Below are 18,089 nucleotides of genomic sequence, written 5' to 3'. Positions count from 1 at the left end.
AAAATTGATAATCACTATGATCACAGACTTGTCATGCAAAGAGGCCTGCGTAACTCTATGAAGCTATGAGCCATGGCATGCAGGGCCACCTAAGACAGACAGGTCATACTGAAGGGTTCTGACAAAATACGGTCCACTGGAGGAGGGAATGGCAAACCACTTCAGTATTCTTGCCGTGAGAACCCCATCAGTCAGTTCAGCTCAGTTGCTCAGTCGTGTCCGACTCTTTGCAACTCCATGAATTGCAGCACGCCAGGCCTCTGTCCATCACCAACTCCCGAAGTCTACCCAAACCCATGTCCATCAAGTCAGTGATGCCATCCAACCATCTCATCCTCTGTCGTCCCCTTCTCCTCCTGCCCCCAATCCTACCCAGCATTAGGGTATTTTCCAACCCCATGAACAGTATGAAAAAGCAAAAGATATGACACCAGAAGATGAGCCCCCCAGGTTGGAAGGTATCCAACATGCTACTGGGGAAGATCAGAGGGCAATTACTAACAGCTCCAGAAAGAAAGAAGAGGCTGGGCCAAAGCAGAAACAACACTCAGCTGTGGATGTCTGGTGGTGAAAGTTTGGCCTTGCAGTATAAAATGAAGTAGGGCAAAGGCTAACAAGAGTTTTGTCAAGAGAACATGCTGGTCATAGCAAATATTCTTTTCCAACAACACAAGAGACGACTCCACACATGGACATCGCCAGATGATCAATACTGAAATCAGACTGATTATATTCTTTGCAGCCGAAGACGGAGAAGCCCTATACAGTTAACAAAAACAAGGCCTGGAGCTGACTGGTTCAGATCATGAGTTCCTTATTGAAAAATTGAGGCTTACATTGGAAAAAGTAGGGAAAACCACTAGGCTATTGAGGTATGACCTAAATCAAATCCCTATGATTATACAGTGGAGGTGAAGAAACAATAGATTCAGGGGATTAGATCTGGTAGACAGAGGGCCTGAAAAACTATGGACGGAGGTTCCCAATATTGTACAGGAGGCAATGACCAAAACCATCCCAAAGAAAAAGAAATGCAACAAGGCAAAGTGGTTGTTTGAGGAGCTTTTGCAAATAGCTGAGAAAAGAGGAGAATCAAAAGGCAAAGGAGAAAGGAAAAGATATACTCAACTGAATGCAGAATTCTAGAGAATAGCAAGGAGAGATAAGAAGGCCTTCTTAAATGAACAATGCAAAGAAACAGAAGAAAACAATAGAAAGGAAAAGACTAGAGATCTCTTCAAAAAAATTGGAGATATCAAGGGAACATTTCACGCAAGAATGGGCACGGTAAAGGACAGAAACAGCAAGGACCAAGCAGAAGAGATTAAGAAGAGGTGGCAAGAATATACAGAAGAATTGTACAAAAAAAGGTCTTAATGACCCACATAACCATGATGGTGTGGTCACTCATCTAGAGCCAGACATCCTGGAGTGTGAAGTCAAAGCTAGTTGAGGTGATGGAATTCCAACTAAGCTATTTAAAATCCTAAAAGATGATGCTGTTAAAGTGCTGCATTCAATATGCCAGCAAATTTGGAAAACTCGGCAGCGGCCACTGAAATGGAAATGGTCAGTTTTCATTCTAATTCCAAAGAAGGGTTATGCCAAAAAATGTTCAAGCTATTATACAACTATGTTCATTTCACATGCAAGTAAGGATATGCTCAAAATCCTTCAAGGTAGGCTTCAGTAGTATGTGAACCAAGAATTTCTAGATGTACAAGATGAATTCAGAAAATGCGCAGGTATGAGAGATCAAATTACCAACATTCGTTGGACTGTAGAGAAATTAAGGGAATTTCAGAAAAAAAATGTCTGCTTTATTGACTATGCTAAAGCCTTTGACTGTTGTGGATTACAACAAACTGGAAAATTCTTCAAGAGATGGGAATACCAGACCACCTTATCTATCTCCTGAGAAGCCTGTATGCAAGTCAAGAAGCAACAGTTAAAACTGGATATGGAACTGAACTGGTTCAAAATTGGGAAAGGAGTACAAGGCTGTGTATGGTCACCCAATTTATTTAACTTCTATGCCGAGTACATCATTTGAAATGCCGGGCTGGATGAACCACAAGCTGGAGTCAAGACTGCCAGGAGAAATACCAACAACCTCAGATATGCAGATGATACCACTCTAATGACTGAAAATGAAGAGGAACTAAAGAGCCTCTTGATGAGGGTAAAAGAGGAGAGTGAAAAGCTGGCTTGAAACTCAACATTCAAAATACTAACATCATGGCAACTGGTCCCATCACTTCATGGCAAATAAAAGGGGACACAGGTCAGATCTCTGATTGTGGAACTAAGATCCTGCATGTCTTTCAGTTGCAGAAAAGAGGAGGGGAAGAGTTCCTTCTTTAAGACCTTGGGAGCATCTTTTTCTACTAAAAGAAGAAAAGAAAGTAAAACCAATAGAAAAAAATATATGAAGTACAAATACAATACTTAGTTTTAGAAATATTTATCTTATGACCATGAATATTTCAACAAAGCTTACTTTCACAAACCAAGATTCTAAAGAGAAATCAAAGCAATCCCACAATCACTCATTTTCAAATGGCCTTTTCTGGGGGGGATGGGAGCTGTACAGCATGTGAGATCTTAGTTCCTTGACCAGGGATCAAACTCAAACCCCCTGCACTAGAAGCATGGAGTCTTAACCACTGGACCACCAGGGAAGTCCCCCAAATGGCCTTTTGAAAACACAAACTAACTTGTTCCATTAAATTCCCTCCTCCTGTGCTTCAAACTAAAATTTTAAGTATTAAAAGAATTAAAATTAAAAATCTGAACTACACTGCAATTAGACTGATAAAATTAAAGATCAAACCAAATGCTCAATGAGGGGCAAAATTAACCCTCTGGTTGAGAACCACTGTCTTTATTCTATATTCTAGAACCAAATAACAACAACAACAATGCTAACATTTGAGCATTTAGTATATGTCAGGCACAATAGTGAGCACTTTACACATATTTTCATTTAATCCACAAAACCATCCTCTTTTCACAGTTGAGAAAAGGACAGTTTAGAGGCTAAACAACTTACCTAAAATCATGTAGTTAAGCAAGCAGCAGGTCTGAGATGTGACCTAAGGAGCACAACTTTGGAGTTCATGCTTTTAACCTTAAACAAGTCTGACTCAAACGTGAGTCTAGTTTCTTTTCCAAATGACAATTCTTCACATATTTGAAGACAACTTCACATATTTAAGACACAATTCTTATTGTGAGATTCCTTAACATCTAGCACAGTTGCCCCCAAGACCTCTGAATTTTCAGTTTCCTAAGCTGATAAGGCATCCAATTTACTCACATCCTTCCTTCTGAATTTACACAGAACTAAAGACAATACTTTGGTGTAATGAAGTGGCTCTAACCTTCTTTTCCATTCATTACAATGGTTTCTAAGGGGGTTGGTGGCAGGGGAAAAGATGGGATGATGGCACCCATACTGTACTTTTGTTTTATATCAAGTTTATTGCCAACAAATAAATACCCAACAATAAAAACCCAACAATAAATATCCCTCAAGTCTTTTCCAAATGTGATGCTATAAAGTCATGCTAACAATATATATTTTCTTTTCAGTTCTTACCTATATTCCTCAAAAGTTCATTTCAATTTAGTTCAACAAATCAGATTTAGAGATCACTTAGGATCGTTAGCTTTTTATTTACTATCCTTCCTTCACTGTTACCTATAAATTTAAGAATTTTCCTTCTCCATATGAGCAATAAGACAAAGCAATGAACAGAGCCACCTTGTAAGATCAATAACCTCTGAACAGGGTCCTTCAAAATGAAAACTGTGTTGATTAACACAATCCACTAATGGCTAACTCATTTTTCTTCACCCAAGGGGAGATACATATATAAAGACTTCACCAAAAACAAGTTAAAACGAAGTTGAAGTACAAATATATATTGCTACTAAACTACCAATCGCATCAGAGAAAAATTAAAGTTGTTCTGACAATCTATTTTTAGCAAACCCATTCTGGATAATTTTTAACCTGTTTTTTCCTTCAAATTAGTCATAAACTATCTTTTGTTTTTTGCTCTAAAATCTCCTATCTTTTTCAAAATCAGGCCTAGGATCTCCCATCTTTTAGTACTTCTTGTATTCTCCTAAAACCTTTTAAAGACTACAAATAATATCAATAATTTTAAGATTTTACAGTCAGGTTCTTTTTTAACTATAAGATGTTCCAGAAGACAATTCATTTAGCCAGATGCATTACTTATCTCTATATTCATGGTGGTTTCATTCTTTACTAGAAATGTCTTTGTTATTATTATTGATGATGGTGGTAGTTTGCTCTTCCTTTCTGCCAAAGAAGCTCCTAAATAAGAGTTGATGGATTTTTTTTTTCTTCTCTCATTCCCATTCACTATCATTACATTTTCATTGATAACCTTTTGAAAGTGTAACATAAGAAACTCTTGGCTGGCCGTAGCATTTTTTAAAAGTCTCAGCTCATCTGAGCTCTTGTTTCCCTGATGTTTAAAAATTTTTTTCTACACTTTATTATGGCAATCTGATTTGCTCTGTTTTAAAAGTAATGTGCATATCTTTAAAGAGTTCATTGTATAATCACATTGAGGATCTTTTTCCTTCTGAAAAGTATCAAAATTGTATTTTTACTGAACTCCTTAAGATATTCTTTTTTAGAGAAATCTATGCTGTGAAATCAAACTGATCTTTTATCAAGAACCAGAAAAACTCAAATTCAATAAATTACAAAACATATATACAGAAAACACTATGCAATTCTTAAGAAATATGCTATAGAAGACTATTTCATGACATAAGGAATGTTCATGATTAAGTTTGCTTTTCATTAAAAAAAAAAAAATGGGTTATATAACAGCACATGTAGTAATATCCCTAAATCATTTTTAAGTATATACATGTGAATTTACATTTTTATATATACACAGGAAAAAAAGGTTATATACAAAAATATTTAGTTTTTCTTTTGATAACATTTTTATTTTATTCTATGTGCTTTTCTTTATCAAATTTATGTAATAAATATGTATTACTCTTATAATAACACAAGCATTATTTTTTTAAAAATCAGCCAAACTAGAGAAAAAATATTCTAAAAAGTGTAAGACAAAAAAGTCTAACATGAGACTTCTGCCTTTATAACTTTATACTTAAGAAAGCTTAGAAAAACATTTCTGGACAGCAAACCAGGGGGAAAAAAAAGCCCGAAACAAGATACCACCAGTTAGTCTAACTAAACAAACAAGTTGTAATGATCGTTCACACTTTTAGAAATTAAATGGGGAAAGTCACAAGAACTTCCTCACATTTCAAGTAAAAGAATGTTAGAAACTACTTAATAACATTTAAAATAATTTTAAAATGTTGTATATCCCCCCAAATCCCTACAAAATGAAGACTCAGTAGGATAGGGATAATGAAGACAAAAGGAAAAATATCATTAATCAAATTATTTTAAATTGTGCCAAACTTTCCTAATAAAGTAAAGCACTGTCACCTGTAGAGACTTAAAATCTTATAGCAAGGATAATTGTCTTTATTTAGGAATTTTTTTCTCATTGAAAATCAATTTGCAATAATCCAAAAACTTATCTGATTTACTCTTTTAATGGCAGTATCTAGATCGTCTACTCAGAGTCTATGTTCTAAAAGACTAGGGAAAAAAGTCATCTTAACCAGTTAAAACTTTATCATTCAAATACATTCAGTTCTGTAAAATACATATAAAATGGTTCAACTAATCCTTAATTCACCCAAAAGTAAAACTACATTCACCTTCTTCTTTAGGAAATTATTTCAATTATTTCATTTATCTTGAATTTTATTTTCAAATATATCAAAAATATTATTTCAAAATTAGCTTTTCCTTAAATAAAATTTTGTATGATATTCATAAGAAACAAGATCAAACATAATGCATTCTCAAGTTACATGATGATTCTACTAAGACTTTAAATGAAATAGGAAACAAAGCCTCAAATCCATGAAAATAAAAAAAACACATACTATTTTAAATAACGTGCCATTAAACTGACAGTCAAGACATATGATCTTTAACATTCAAAAATGTAAATGATCATAATGAAACAAAAGCCAAACATCTCTCTCCACCTCTCTCATATTTATAAATCTATAGAATTATAACCCAGCATTATCATGTAATAAATGAATACACACCTTACTTTAGTATATGCCAAGGCAGACACACAAAAACAAGAAAAAAAATTTGAAATCAGAGTATAAAGGGACTCTGCTTTTTCAAACAATGCAGCACTGAAAGCCAGGTCAGCATCCTTGGGCATTACTAGGAAACTTTAGCACATCTGATATTTCCATCATCTTCAGAATTCCTCTGAACAATGAAAAAATGTCCCAATCCCCTACCTCACCTGTCTACAGACTTCCTTTAGCTTTCCTCCCTCTACTGTGTAATAATGCTATTGCAGTTATTTTGGCCTTAAATATTCAGAGATACAACCCCCGCTCTGTATTAATTCAGTTCATTTTCTCACAGACACTGACTCAGCCGTGGGTTGTGCAGCACTGACGTTTCTAACCAAACAGCATCGTGTGAGCTGTGATCATCCCATTTCTCCATCTCTGTGCAGTGATTGGATATTGTAATTGATAGACAGGATGCAGAAAACTCAGGAGATGAGGGTTAGTGATATGTAGATATGTTGCCAAATACCATCTGTAAAGCTAATTCTAGCTCTGCCAGCTTGCCATGTTTTAAAAAACTAGGATGCAGCTAACTTTCTTTTTTCCTTTCAATATTTTATTGTCTACCTTTTCTGGGCAATAAAGCTTCTCTTTAAAACCAAAGAGAAAATATTATCTGTACTTTAAGGACCCACTAAAAGAACTACTCTTTAAAGCAACCCAACTTCCATTTCTAAACTGCTGCTAGGACTAAAGAGCGACTTAAAAAGGAAACTGGAAAGCTCAATCTTCATGCAGAAGAAAGGAGCATGCGTACTTCTATGTGGGAATGAACCCTTGCGGCAAAGTCTGATATTGAATGTATGATGCATTTATCTTTAGTAACCTGAGCAGACTGCAGATCTGAGTTTTAAATAGCTGTATTCGACCCAATTCAAATTTGCAAGAGCTTTTAGCATGCTGTCACTCTAGGGCATTTTAACATTAGTTATACAGAAAGGGTGCTCTTTCTTTTTCCTTTTTAAATAGCCAAGACTCCTCTAATTCATAATTTAAAGAAAGGTGTCACAATTCAGGCCAAATAAACTTCAACTGAAATGATCTTTAACTTCTCGGCAAGCTACCAAACTCCTTAATATAAGTAATAACTATACAACTACTAGTCAGAAAGAAAAGTTGAGTAATTTTTCAACTAATTCATTTGTATGCACTTGCAGAGGAATCATACGGACCCTGAATTTCATCCATGTCCAGATCAGCTTCCCTGTCTTGTCTTTTATATCAGTGTTATACCTATGAAATCTACATTCAAAGAAACTTCACAAAAGAAAAGTATTATTAGGTATTATTAATTATATTAGGTAAAAGAGAAATCATAATTCAATATTCACCAAACCCTCAAACCTCCAACATAAGCATGTGAATACAGTAATTACTATTGCTACTTCTATAATTCAAGAAATGTATTTTTATTCTTGCCAGTTAGGAAAAGTAGAGAAAAAAAAAATCAAAGGAAAAGGATTTCAGAAAGCAGGCTATTCCAATAAGTGAAAAGATAACTTTTTAGCAAAACTGCAAAAACTGAATCAATAAATATGCTTATTTCTTTATTGCTAAAGTCTAAGTGTTTTTAGTTCCAAAATTCACATACTGATACAGTATTTGTGGGTGAAGTAGTTAGCGCATGAGGGAAGAGCACTCATGAATGGGACTAATACCTTTACTAAAGAGATCCCAGAAAGATCCCTAGTCCCTTCTATACCATGTGAGAACACAGGAAAAAAAAAAAAAAAGGCTGTCTGAAGCAGGAGGCAAGCCCTTACCAGACACCAAATGTGCCAGCATTTTGATTTTGGATGTCCTAGCCTCCAGAACCATGTGAAACAAATTTCTGCTGTTTATAATATAGTCACCCAGTTTATGGTATTCTGTTATAGCAGCCCTAAGAGACTGAGCCATTTAGTTTTTGTAGATTTAAATCCCCAATTCTGTTTGAGGTGGCAATGTGACCACTTATATTTCTCAGTCTCCATGATCTAGAGATGACCATATGACATAGTTCTAGCCAATAAATTATAAGCAGATGCCTGCTAGAATTTTTTGAGAAATTTAATTTCCTGATATAAATGAAACCTCTTTCCCATTATCCCTGTCTCCATTCCTCCCTGTCTGGAGGGTGGACATGATGGCTGGAACTGTATAGTAAGCCATTTTGTGATCATGAGGAAACAAGAGAAAAATCAAAGATCTTTGACCTTAATATCCTTAAGGATATTAAGCCACTAAGTCTACATCAGGTGATGCCTCCCTGTGGACTTTTGTGTATAAAAAAATAACCCCCTAACTTAAGCCAGTGTTTACTCTGGCTTTCTTTTACTCAAATATCCCTAAGTAAAATACACAAGATTCAAAAAAAGGATGCAAAAATATGTAGAAGGACAGATGAAACAAAATTAGCCATGAAATGATAACTTGAAGCTGGGGAATGAGTATATAGGGGTTCATTATAACTGTTTTCTCTTATATGTATTTTAAATGCACCAAAATAAGTTACTGAAAAATTTTAAAAATAAAAAGAATAAGCAGCTTGTTTATAAATTCCAGCTTTGTAATTTACAAGTTGGATAGTCTTAGGCAACTTTATTAACCTCATTTTTTCCATCTGTTAATTGGGAGTCAGTATTCATAGAGTTCAACCTTCAGATTTAGTCAAGGTAACTTCCAGAAGGCCCTTGGCAAGAATGCCCTCCATCTACCCAATTACCCAAGGATTAGTTCAAGTCTCATTTTTATCTGCTCAGGCTGGCACTGATTTCTTCTCTGAACTCTTATTTTACTACAACTCATTACCACAATGTATTGCCCTCTTGTCCTCTAATTGTTCCATATCTGGATATTAAAGTCTTCCATGATGGTACTGTGACAAACTGCTGAATCTTTCCTGAACTGAGCACAGGTTCTCAACAATACTTGTACTACTAGTTTTTAACACTGCTCAATGAATTTACAATTAATTCAAAAACTACCACTTTAAAAAAGTCAAACTGAAAAAAAAAAAAAAGTCAAACTGAATTATTTTTTAAAGCATCCTAAGTTATATGTTTATAAGTACATAGGAACAAAAGCTCCCAAAAAGTAAACTGTTTTCCCATGGGCAGATTTTCCATGAATGAAGTTAAAATAAGGTCAAAGGATTCCTCATCTTTCCATTAGAAAAATAAATAAATAAATAAATTTGTATTCACGTAAGCAACCAATATTATTGCAATCGTATTTAAAAAGAGCATCAAAAAGGTATTGATGTTATAGAAATCAGGAAGAGCTATATCTGTTACTGAAGTTAAATAACAGCAATTTTAAAACTACTGTTTTTAATAAATCTTTCCCACTGTTTGCACATAGCTTTTATAAAGCAAACAATAGCTCATTTTTACCTTGTCACCACTTAATATACAATGCAGTCTGTACATCAGAAAAATATTAAGAACTAGCAAGGATAAGTTGAAAATCACCTGAAAAAATGTATACAACATATCAGATATAAATACAGCCCCACATTTAATGAGATAAAACCAGTAATCTCTTTACCTCAAAGACAAAATAAATAACCATGTAAACAGGCTGCAGAAATAAAACTAGAGCACCAACTGAAGGACACACACATGAAAAAAAGAAACCAAAAAACACTCACACCATTGGTGTGAACTTAATAATTAAAATCAACTCAACATCTTCAACATCTTCATTTTAGACCTCACCACATTAAAAGCCCACAATTAAAAATACATCTTGTCAGGAGACTTGAATAGTACTCATCACTCATATTTTCTAGCCATGTATATGGTTTAAAAGTAGCTGAATCATTTCTTTAAAATTACAAACAGGATTTCAATATCACTGCATGTTTTATTCTTTAAGAAAGGTTGTATTAGTTATCCTAATCAGGTGAATTTTACATTCAAGTAAGTTAAATGTTCAATAATATCCCCCAAGTAAATATTCATAAAGCACAACTCTCTATGAAAACAATGTTTACATACCTGCATTATGTGAGGCTTATGAGCTGTTAACACCTTAAAACATCAGATCATAAAGTATTCTAAATGAACTGTTCCTTATTAAGTCACACAGCACAAAAAGAAAGCTTTAAAAATAATATATAAAAGGGCTGAAACTTTTGAACTGAATTTCACTTAATGGATCAAACCAGGTGAGTCACAGCAGATAGACTGATTTTACCACTAGGATCAGGATGATAACCCAATATAAATACACATAGTTAAAAATGTACAGAGGCAAAGACTGACAAAGGCCTATAAATTATCATACACAATATATTTAGAGCATAAAATAAATTCCTATTAGAGAGTTTTAAATACAAAGAATTAACCTGTCTTGCCAGAGTTCTCAATTAAATTAACTATAGCATTGATTCATGGGGTCAACTAAGGATATTTTAACATTATTTAGAAACAGAAACAAAAATTCATAAAAATACAAATAAGAATTAAGTAAACACAAATAAGAAAATTAAAAGGAAGATGTTTCCCTAAAAGCTATTTAAAGAGAAATGCAAATATTCATAGTATTTTGTAAATTGGCCCCCATCCTCTGACAGGCTTTGCCACAACCAAACAAAGCTTGGTTCTTCATAAAAATCAATTTTAGCATAGTTCTGATACGTGAAATACATATTTTCTACCTACCTTGAATGTTTATAAAGTTTACGAGGTCTACTATGCAATTTCCGATCCCAGTTCTCTGGATCACTGGAGTTACTGTCATAGGGATGAGGCCGTCCCGCCATCCCACTTCAAGCTTCCTCACACTACTGCTCTGAAAGCACACATGTAGCCCATAACCTACATAAAAGAGTAGTGTTGACCTTTAAATCTATTCCATGCAGAATGAAATAGTCACAGAATTGTATATATTTTCTGATATTATTGTGATTTTTTTTTAAGTGATAAACAGGATTATTAAACATCAGACACACAAAATGTCACAAATCAGATTCAAATAAACACCAGACATCTTTTTAGGCACTTTTCATTTGATTATCTGATTAAATGTGTTATTTCTGTACAACTTTTTAATAATGTGCCATTTGTATTTAGCAAATATACTTAACTGCCATTTGAGTACCTTATGTCTCATGTTTCCAAACATTACTATAGAACCAAAAAGACAAAAACAATTCCACAAAAGAATGATTCTTTTAGACAAAATTTCATTTGGAACACATTTCTTAATACTTAAAGTTTAAGATGCTTAACAAAACACCTAGTAAGAAGACCATGTTGTTATTTCTTAAACCAAGTTAAAGACCATGAATAGAAATTTAATATTTGCTCAAAACTAAAAGTATGTAAACATCCTAATGTTTCCTTACCGTGCAATTATCAAAAAACATTTATCAATATGATTCATGTATTTTATGCCTTTTCACATTTAAGGCTTATGACTGTTAGTGCTACTACAGTCATCTGAAATTATAAGAAAACTCATTTAACAATAGCTTTACAAAATAACTGAACTAAGCACTTTAAAGTATATTCACTATCCAATTTAATCTTCACAATCAACTTACAAAGGTGGCATTATACTCCCCTTATACAGAAAAGAGTTTAGTAACTTTGCCAAAGGTCACAATGCTAGTAAACGGCAGGATTCTAAAGAACAATAACAATGTATTACTACACAGAATAGTCTTAATCTTGAAAGATGGAAAAACGGTCAGACTGGAGTATTTTGTTTAAAAACAGTAGGTCAGATTTGACTTTCAAAGACTGCACAAATACCAAAAGAAAAAACAAATGAGGTTAAACAATTTGAAAAAAGTCTTATAAACTGGATTAGAATCCAGGTTTCCTGACACCCACTCCTGCATGCTTTGTATATATACTTCTCTAAGTCAGATTTGACAGAGGGAAGTGAGGAGGGAGTTATGCGTAAAAATCAAAGGGATGAGAGGTAGTGGGATAGCTGCCCACATTCTCCATCAAACAAACAAAGGCAAAGGGAATCCAGAACTGGGGAAATACTGTACCTCACTGAATTGTATAGGTTATTCCAGTACAATTTCACCAAAAATGCCAAAGATAAACTCATGAAAAGTCTAAGTCTATCTCAGAGCTCATTAAAAGAAATAATTTTAAAGAAACTATTTTGCTATGTTATAATTTTCTTCTTCATAGTTATCTAGTACTTTCTTTCCAAAACAATTGAAAAAAATCTAATAATAAATGAAAATGTTAATATAATAAATATGTAAATAAGGAGCTCAAACAGTGAAATAAAAATAGTAAAGGAGGAAGGAAGAAAATTATACGACGGCTAATTCAAATTCCTCAGCAAATGACACACAGTTTATTTGCTTAATACTTCTGGAAAAGAAAATGTTTCCTGAAAGATTGCTGAATGATTAAAAGTCAGTCAGATATTATATGAATATAAAAACCACAAATTGTTATGAAAACAAAAAAACTCGTTTGATTTTTTAATCAGAAAAATAAAAATTAATTCACTAAATAAACTTTTTTAAACTTCAATTTTGTATTATAGTTAGGTATCTGTACTGAAAAGATGAGGCAAAAGAGAAATGTAAAAAAGAACAAATCAGATAAAAGAGAAATTCAGATAGGAAACAATGGCCACAGATCAAAGGAGACCCAAAAGGTAGAAAAGAACAGTAGGGAAAACTGATAAAGGGGGGAAAGAAAGATGTAGAGGCTTAGCACGATCTGTAGAATGAGAGTTAGAGGTTTTTCTCCTTACTGGATGGATAGGTTTTCCAGGAAGCTATTTTCAGCTATTAGCATTTCCTTCAAGGGGCACATTAGCTTCTAACCCTTAACTATAAGACACACTCTCTGGAAACCCACAGAAGGCCACTGAGTAAAGAATAATAAGCCTGAACTCCCTGGGGGGGCCAGTGGTTAAGACTCTATGCTCCCAGTGCAGGGGGCCTGGGTTCAGTCCCTGGTCAGGGAACTAAGATCCTACATGCCACATGGCAGAGCAAACAAACAAACAACAACAAAAAATGAACAATCCTAAGCCATGGGAGACACTGATTAAAAAATACAACCCCAAGGAATGAATACGGTAAATTGTGACTCATATTTTCCACTATTTTATAGTGAGTGGCACATATCTAGTAGCAAGAAAATATCAGTATGTATTCCTAATCAATCCTACTGAAATTAACAACATGTATATTGCAGCCAGCCACAAGAAAGTAAAGAATGTTCAGATGAAGACTACTGAAAAAGTTAATTGAAAAATCATATTTACATTTCATTTGTTAATAAAACTTGAGTATCACCATGTGAAGGATTTCACCCCCACTTCTCATTCCCAATAATAAGGGTACAAACATATAAAAATGAAGTTGGAAAAAAAATATGCCTGTGTTTGCCTACACGTTAGCATATTTTTAAATGCTACAGATTTAACTACAAATAGATAAAAAAACAAATGACACATTATATACTATTAATATTTTCAAATGCTAATCTTTTATATTTTAACCAATCTCTGTGCCATACTCAGTGAAGTTATATTTATCTTATTTCATTTATTCATTCATGTACTTACTGAACACCTAATACAATATGCTAAGAAATTTACAGGTGCTAAAGCAAGCTGGATGTTGTTTTTTTTTTTTCTTTTTTAAATTTTATTTCTTTACTTTTGGTTCAGTAGTTGTGGTGCACAGGCCCAGCTGCTTCGCCACATGTGGGATCTTCCCAGACCAAGGATTGAACCCAAGGTCCCTGCATTGGCAGGAAGACTCCCAACCACTGGACCACCAGGGAAGTCCCTTGGATGTTGTTCTTGTGCTCAAAAAACTCACTGTAATATGGGGAAAAAGACTCCACTAACAGCTCTATACCACTGACTCCTGTATCTCTCCTACCTGAGTAGTCTTGTGCCATCACCCCAATTTTTCAACCTCATTAAATCTTGGATGTTCTTTGGGATTCCATCTTCATCTGCTAGGTCCAGGAAGACAGCAGACAAAGAAATAAGAATCAAACCCTTGAGAACACCAGGTTTTACACACAACATACACTGAATCAAAAATCCGGAAGTCATCCTTGACCTCTCCTTTCCTACCATCAAATCTAACTTCAAATTCTTCTTTTGACTCCTTCTCTCTCTTATCAATCATAAAGCTGTTGCCTTCATTTAAATCCTTAACATCTATCAATAAACCTCTTAGTTGACTTCTTTATCTCATTCAATTCCACATTTGCTCTGCTGTAATCACAATTATCTTTCCAAAAACTTTTAATGGCTCTTTATTTCCTGATCTAAATCCTTTACCATAAAAAGTTCTTTAAAATCTGACACTTGCATCCCCAATGTCTACTTCATATTAGGCAAAGTAAAGATCTTGTTGGGCTCTTGTAATCATCAAAAAATAATTACTATGTTATTGGAACCAGACAAAATGTAACAATTCATTACTATTTTTAGGTATGACAGAAATAATGTAAACTCTAAATAATCTAGAAATAATCTATACAGAGGGTGGATCAACTGGGCCTACTGGCTAAAGACATGCATTCAGGACACTGCCAAAAGTCAATTGTGAAAAAAAGTGATTCAACTGCTTCTCCTTTTGGATATTACTACTTTAAAAAAAAAAAGTTGTGGGAGGGAACCAGAATCTTTACAACTACAGTATCATAAGTAAGTACTCCCTAGGACACTACTTCCAGGTAGCATTACTTGATGGCAATGACCCACAGAAGAGTTAAAACAAAAAAAAAATCATGATAGTATATGGATACAATTTATTCTGTCCTTACTATTATCAATGTGCTAGGAAGTTTATATAGTTTCTCTTATTTAAAGCTCAAAACAACCCAATATTACTATCCTGTTTCATAGGTGAGGAAATGTTAAGGCTGAGATGAGAATCCCAGCCTAACTGAAAGCCCATGTTCTTTCCAACATAATAAGTGAAGTACACAGAAGTTCATATATTTGCTTCTTATTGCTAACAGATGTAGCTTTTTAACGGCAGCCATCTTGCAGCTTTGTCCAAAGTACTGAGATCTCACTCTAAATAGGGTCACTACACAAGAGCTTTCCTGTTAAGTGAAATTGTTTTTATCTCTCCAACTTTGCAAACAAAGTAATTCAAGTGAGGTGTTTATTGGAGAGAAAGACCTTAAAGAGAAAGAAATCAGTGAAGAGAACAGAATCACACAGTGATACCAGGGGCAGTCACCAAGGACTGTCTTCAGCTGCAGAGAAAGCCAAATATCCAGAGGTATGGTGGGAAAGACTGACCAAAAGGCAGTCAAGAAGGCACCTGAGCTAGTAAAATGTCCTAAGGTAACCTTTTCTATGTGGAAAAGATCAAAAGGAGTGACAGCCCCACAGGGCAAATGAGTCATTTGAGATTGGCAGACTGAAAGAGCAAACACCTAAACACTGACATATTCAGAGGGGTCTAGATGTAGGAACAATTTCTGAAGGGCCAGAAACTTGAGGGATCATTGGATGAGATTCCCTCTTATAGGCATAAAAGAGAGATTGGATCATCTTAAAGGTACAAAATACATAATATAGATGTAACTGTGAAAGAAAAAGAACAGGTGGAAGCAACTTTTAAAAGAAAAGGAAACAGAGGGATGAAAAGAACTTCCTGCAAACAGAGTTGAGAGAAATGATCATGCAAGTCTCCTGCAAATAACAATTATTTAAACTTGGATAAAATTTTTAAAAATTGTTTTAAAGCATTTTTTGGAAAGTGTCCCAAAGTACACAGTAGTTAAAAGAAGAGTTTACTCTTGAAAAACTCCAACTGGAAGGAAACAGAATCATGAGATCAACTTGAAGTTTTTCTATTGAGGGCCCTTCCTATCCCACAACAGATATGGTGAAGGCAGTCACAAAGCTCAAAGTGGTAGACAAAATAGTTCAGGGCTCGAAGTGCAGCTGGAAATTTAAGGTAGACACACCAGGAATGGAAGAACCATGACAGCATAAAAATCTGAGCATAAACTCTGCTCAGTTAAATTACACATGAATGGAGGGGTGGGGAGGAGACCCCAGAAGAACTGAAAGCTGAATGGCGTAAGATCTATATAAGTTTGATGCTTTTTAAACCAAATCATTCCCCAACCATACACAGCCCAAGCAGCAGAAAGCTGAAGCCCTTACTGGCTTGGAGGTGTCAGAGGAGAGAGATTACTACTGGCAGACAAAACAGGTATTAGGAGGAAATCCCCAGAAGCAGGGAACCACAGGGCAGGTGAGCTCCAAAATTTGACTATAAACTCTGCCCAAATTTTTGGCTGACCACCAAATTACACAGGTACAGAAAACTCTACCCTTACCCCACTCCCCAGGAGACCAAACTAAAAAAACAGGTAGTTGGAAGAAAAGAACTGAGCACAGGTATCAGCTGTCTCACACAATGTGAGCTTCCCCGATGGTTCATACTGTAAAGAGTCTGCCTGAAATGCAGGAGATATGGGTTAAATCCCTGGGTTAGGAAGATCCTCTGGAGAAGGAAATGGAAACCCACTCCAGTATTTTTGCCTGGAGAATCCAATGGACAGAGGAGCCTGGCGGGATATAGTCCATGGGGTCACAAAGAGTCGGGACACGACTGAGACACTAACACTTTCCCTTTCACATTGCGCAGGAAACAAAGTTTGCAGATTAAATCCAGGCAAGCTAATGGTCCGCTAGAACCAAAAAACCCAACAATCCTCACAAAACACCAAAAATTTCAACCCAAAATTATGAGACCCAAAGAAACAAGACAGTAAAAAGGGAAGTCAATAGAAACTGACTCCAAGTGTGTCTGAGGCAGGAGATAGTTGGGCCCCAGACTAGGCATTTACAACTGACCTCTTCTTTACATTTCTAAGGGCAAGAGAAAGATGGGCTTCAGGCTGGACACTTACAACAAGTCTCCTGTTTACATTTTCTGAGACAGGAGACAGGTGGGCTCCAGGTTAGGCATTTATAATCAGCCTCCCGTTTGCCCTCCGAAATGAAAGCAACAACAGAAACAGGGTAAACAGCCGGCTTTGTCTCCTGTGGATGCCTTAAGATAACATTCATGGCAGGAATAGAGAGGGGCTAAACTTTGTTTGAGTAAAGCATCAAGATGCCATATACTTCCGGAACACTCTTGGGTAAGGGAGACACTGCACATGCAGAAAGGCTCCCTGGGGGTCAAAAAGCGGGGAGGGGACACCACCCCATAAAATCCATAATATGTGATGCTAAGACTGTCCCATAGGCCTCTGGGCTAGAATTCATCTTGGAAAAAAGTTGCACGCACACATTGGGGAGGGTCCTAGGGCAAGATCAGGTGTGAAAAAAGAAACCAGATAATTGGCCAAAGGCAAAGACCCAGAAGAACTGCCCTGTATAAATGATTTAACCACCTCTGCACTGCACTCCTCATTGAGGAAGAGGCGTGCACCGTTTCTCTCCGGTGTGCATCTCTGCCTTGCTTCCATCTTCACAGTGTCTTTGTGTGCTCTGCCATTTGTTGTTATGCTATGTTTCTATTAATAAACTTTGTACCTGCAATTACAGTTTCTGCCTCTGTGAGAAATGTATTTTTCGCTGGGAGCAAGAGCCAGGGAAAAATAGTTTCTAGCCTCTAGCCCTTGCTGGTGTGGTGGCTAGGATTCCTGGTTTTCATCCAGGCTACCCAGGTTCAATTTCTGGCCAGGGAATTAAGATCTTACTTCATGCCACTGCTCACTGCTGCCTCTCCAAGATCAGGTCTAGATGTAGGATTTAGCAAATAAAGACTTTTCAAAGCATATATTATAAATAAATTTAAACAATTTAAGGAAAGTATATTCAAAGTACAGAATAAGAAAATGGCCCTGAGTGGCAGCAAGGCAAGCTTAATAGAGAAG

At 35.4% G+C, this 18,089-nt stretch overlaps 1 protein-coding gene across 12 annotated transcripts in view; it reads right to left on the bottom strand.

Moving 5' to 3' along the window:
- The window catches only part of BTBD10 (BTB domain containing 10), a 77,559-nt gene that overhangs the window by 41,534 nt on the left and 17,936 nt on the right, over window positions 1-18,089 (bottom strand). For 7 of the 12 annotated variants that reach the window (XM_081545138.1, XM_081545145.1, XM_081545137.1 and 4 more), the window contains exon 2: window positions 10,887-11,042. The exons of 3 other annotated variants lie outside the window; for them this stretch is intronic. In XM_081545138.1, coding sequence (XP_081401264.1) covers window positions 10,887-10,987 — 101 coding nt within the window. In that variant the 5' untranslated portion in view covers window positions 10,988-11,042. Of the gene's footprint in view, window positions 1-6,195; window positions 6,321-10,886; window positions 11,043-14,101; window positions 14,178-18,089 lie in introns of those variants that run through there. 2 more of the 12 variants (XM_081545146.1, XM_081545139.1) reach the window with 2 other exon arrangements.

The sequence above is a fragment of the Giraffa tippelskirchi genome, chromosome 11, assembly GCF_054371585.1.
Source record: "Giraffa tippelskirchi isolate mGirTip1 chromosome 11, T2T-mGirTip1v1.2.pri, whole genome shotgun sequence".
NCBI classification, from domain to species: domain Eukaryota; kingdom Metazoa; phylum Chordata; class Mammalia; order Artiodactyla; family Giraffidae; genus Giraffa; species Giraffa tippelskirchi.
Note: the sequence above shows the minus strand (reverse complement) of the source record. Positions and strands in the feature narration are given on the sequence as shown.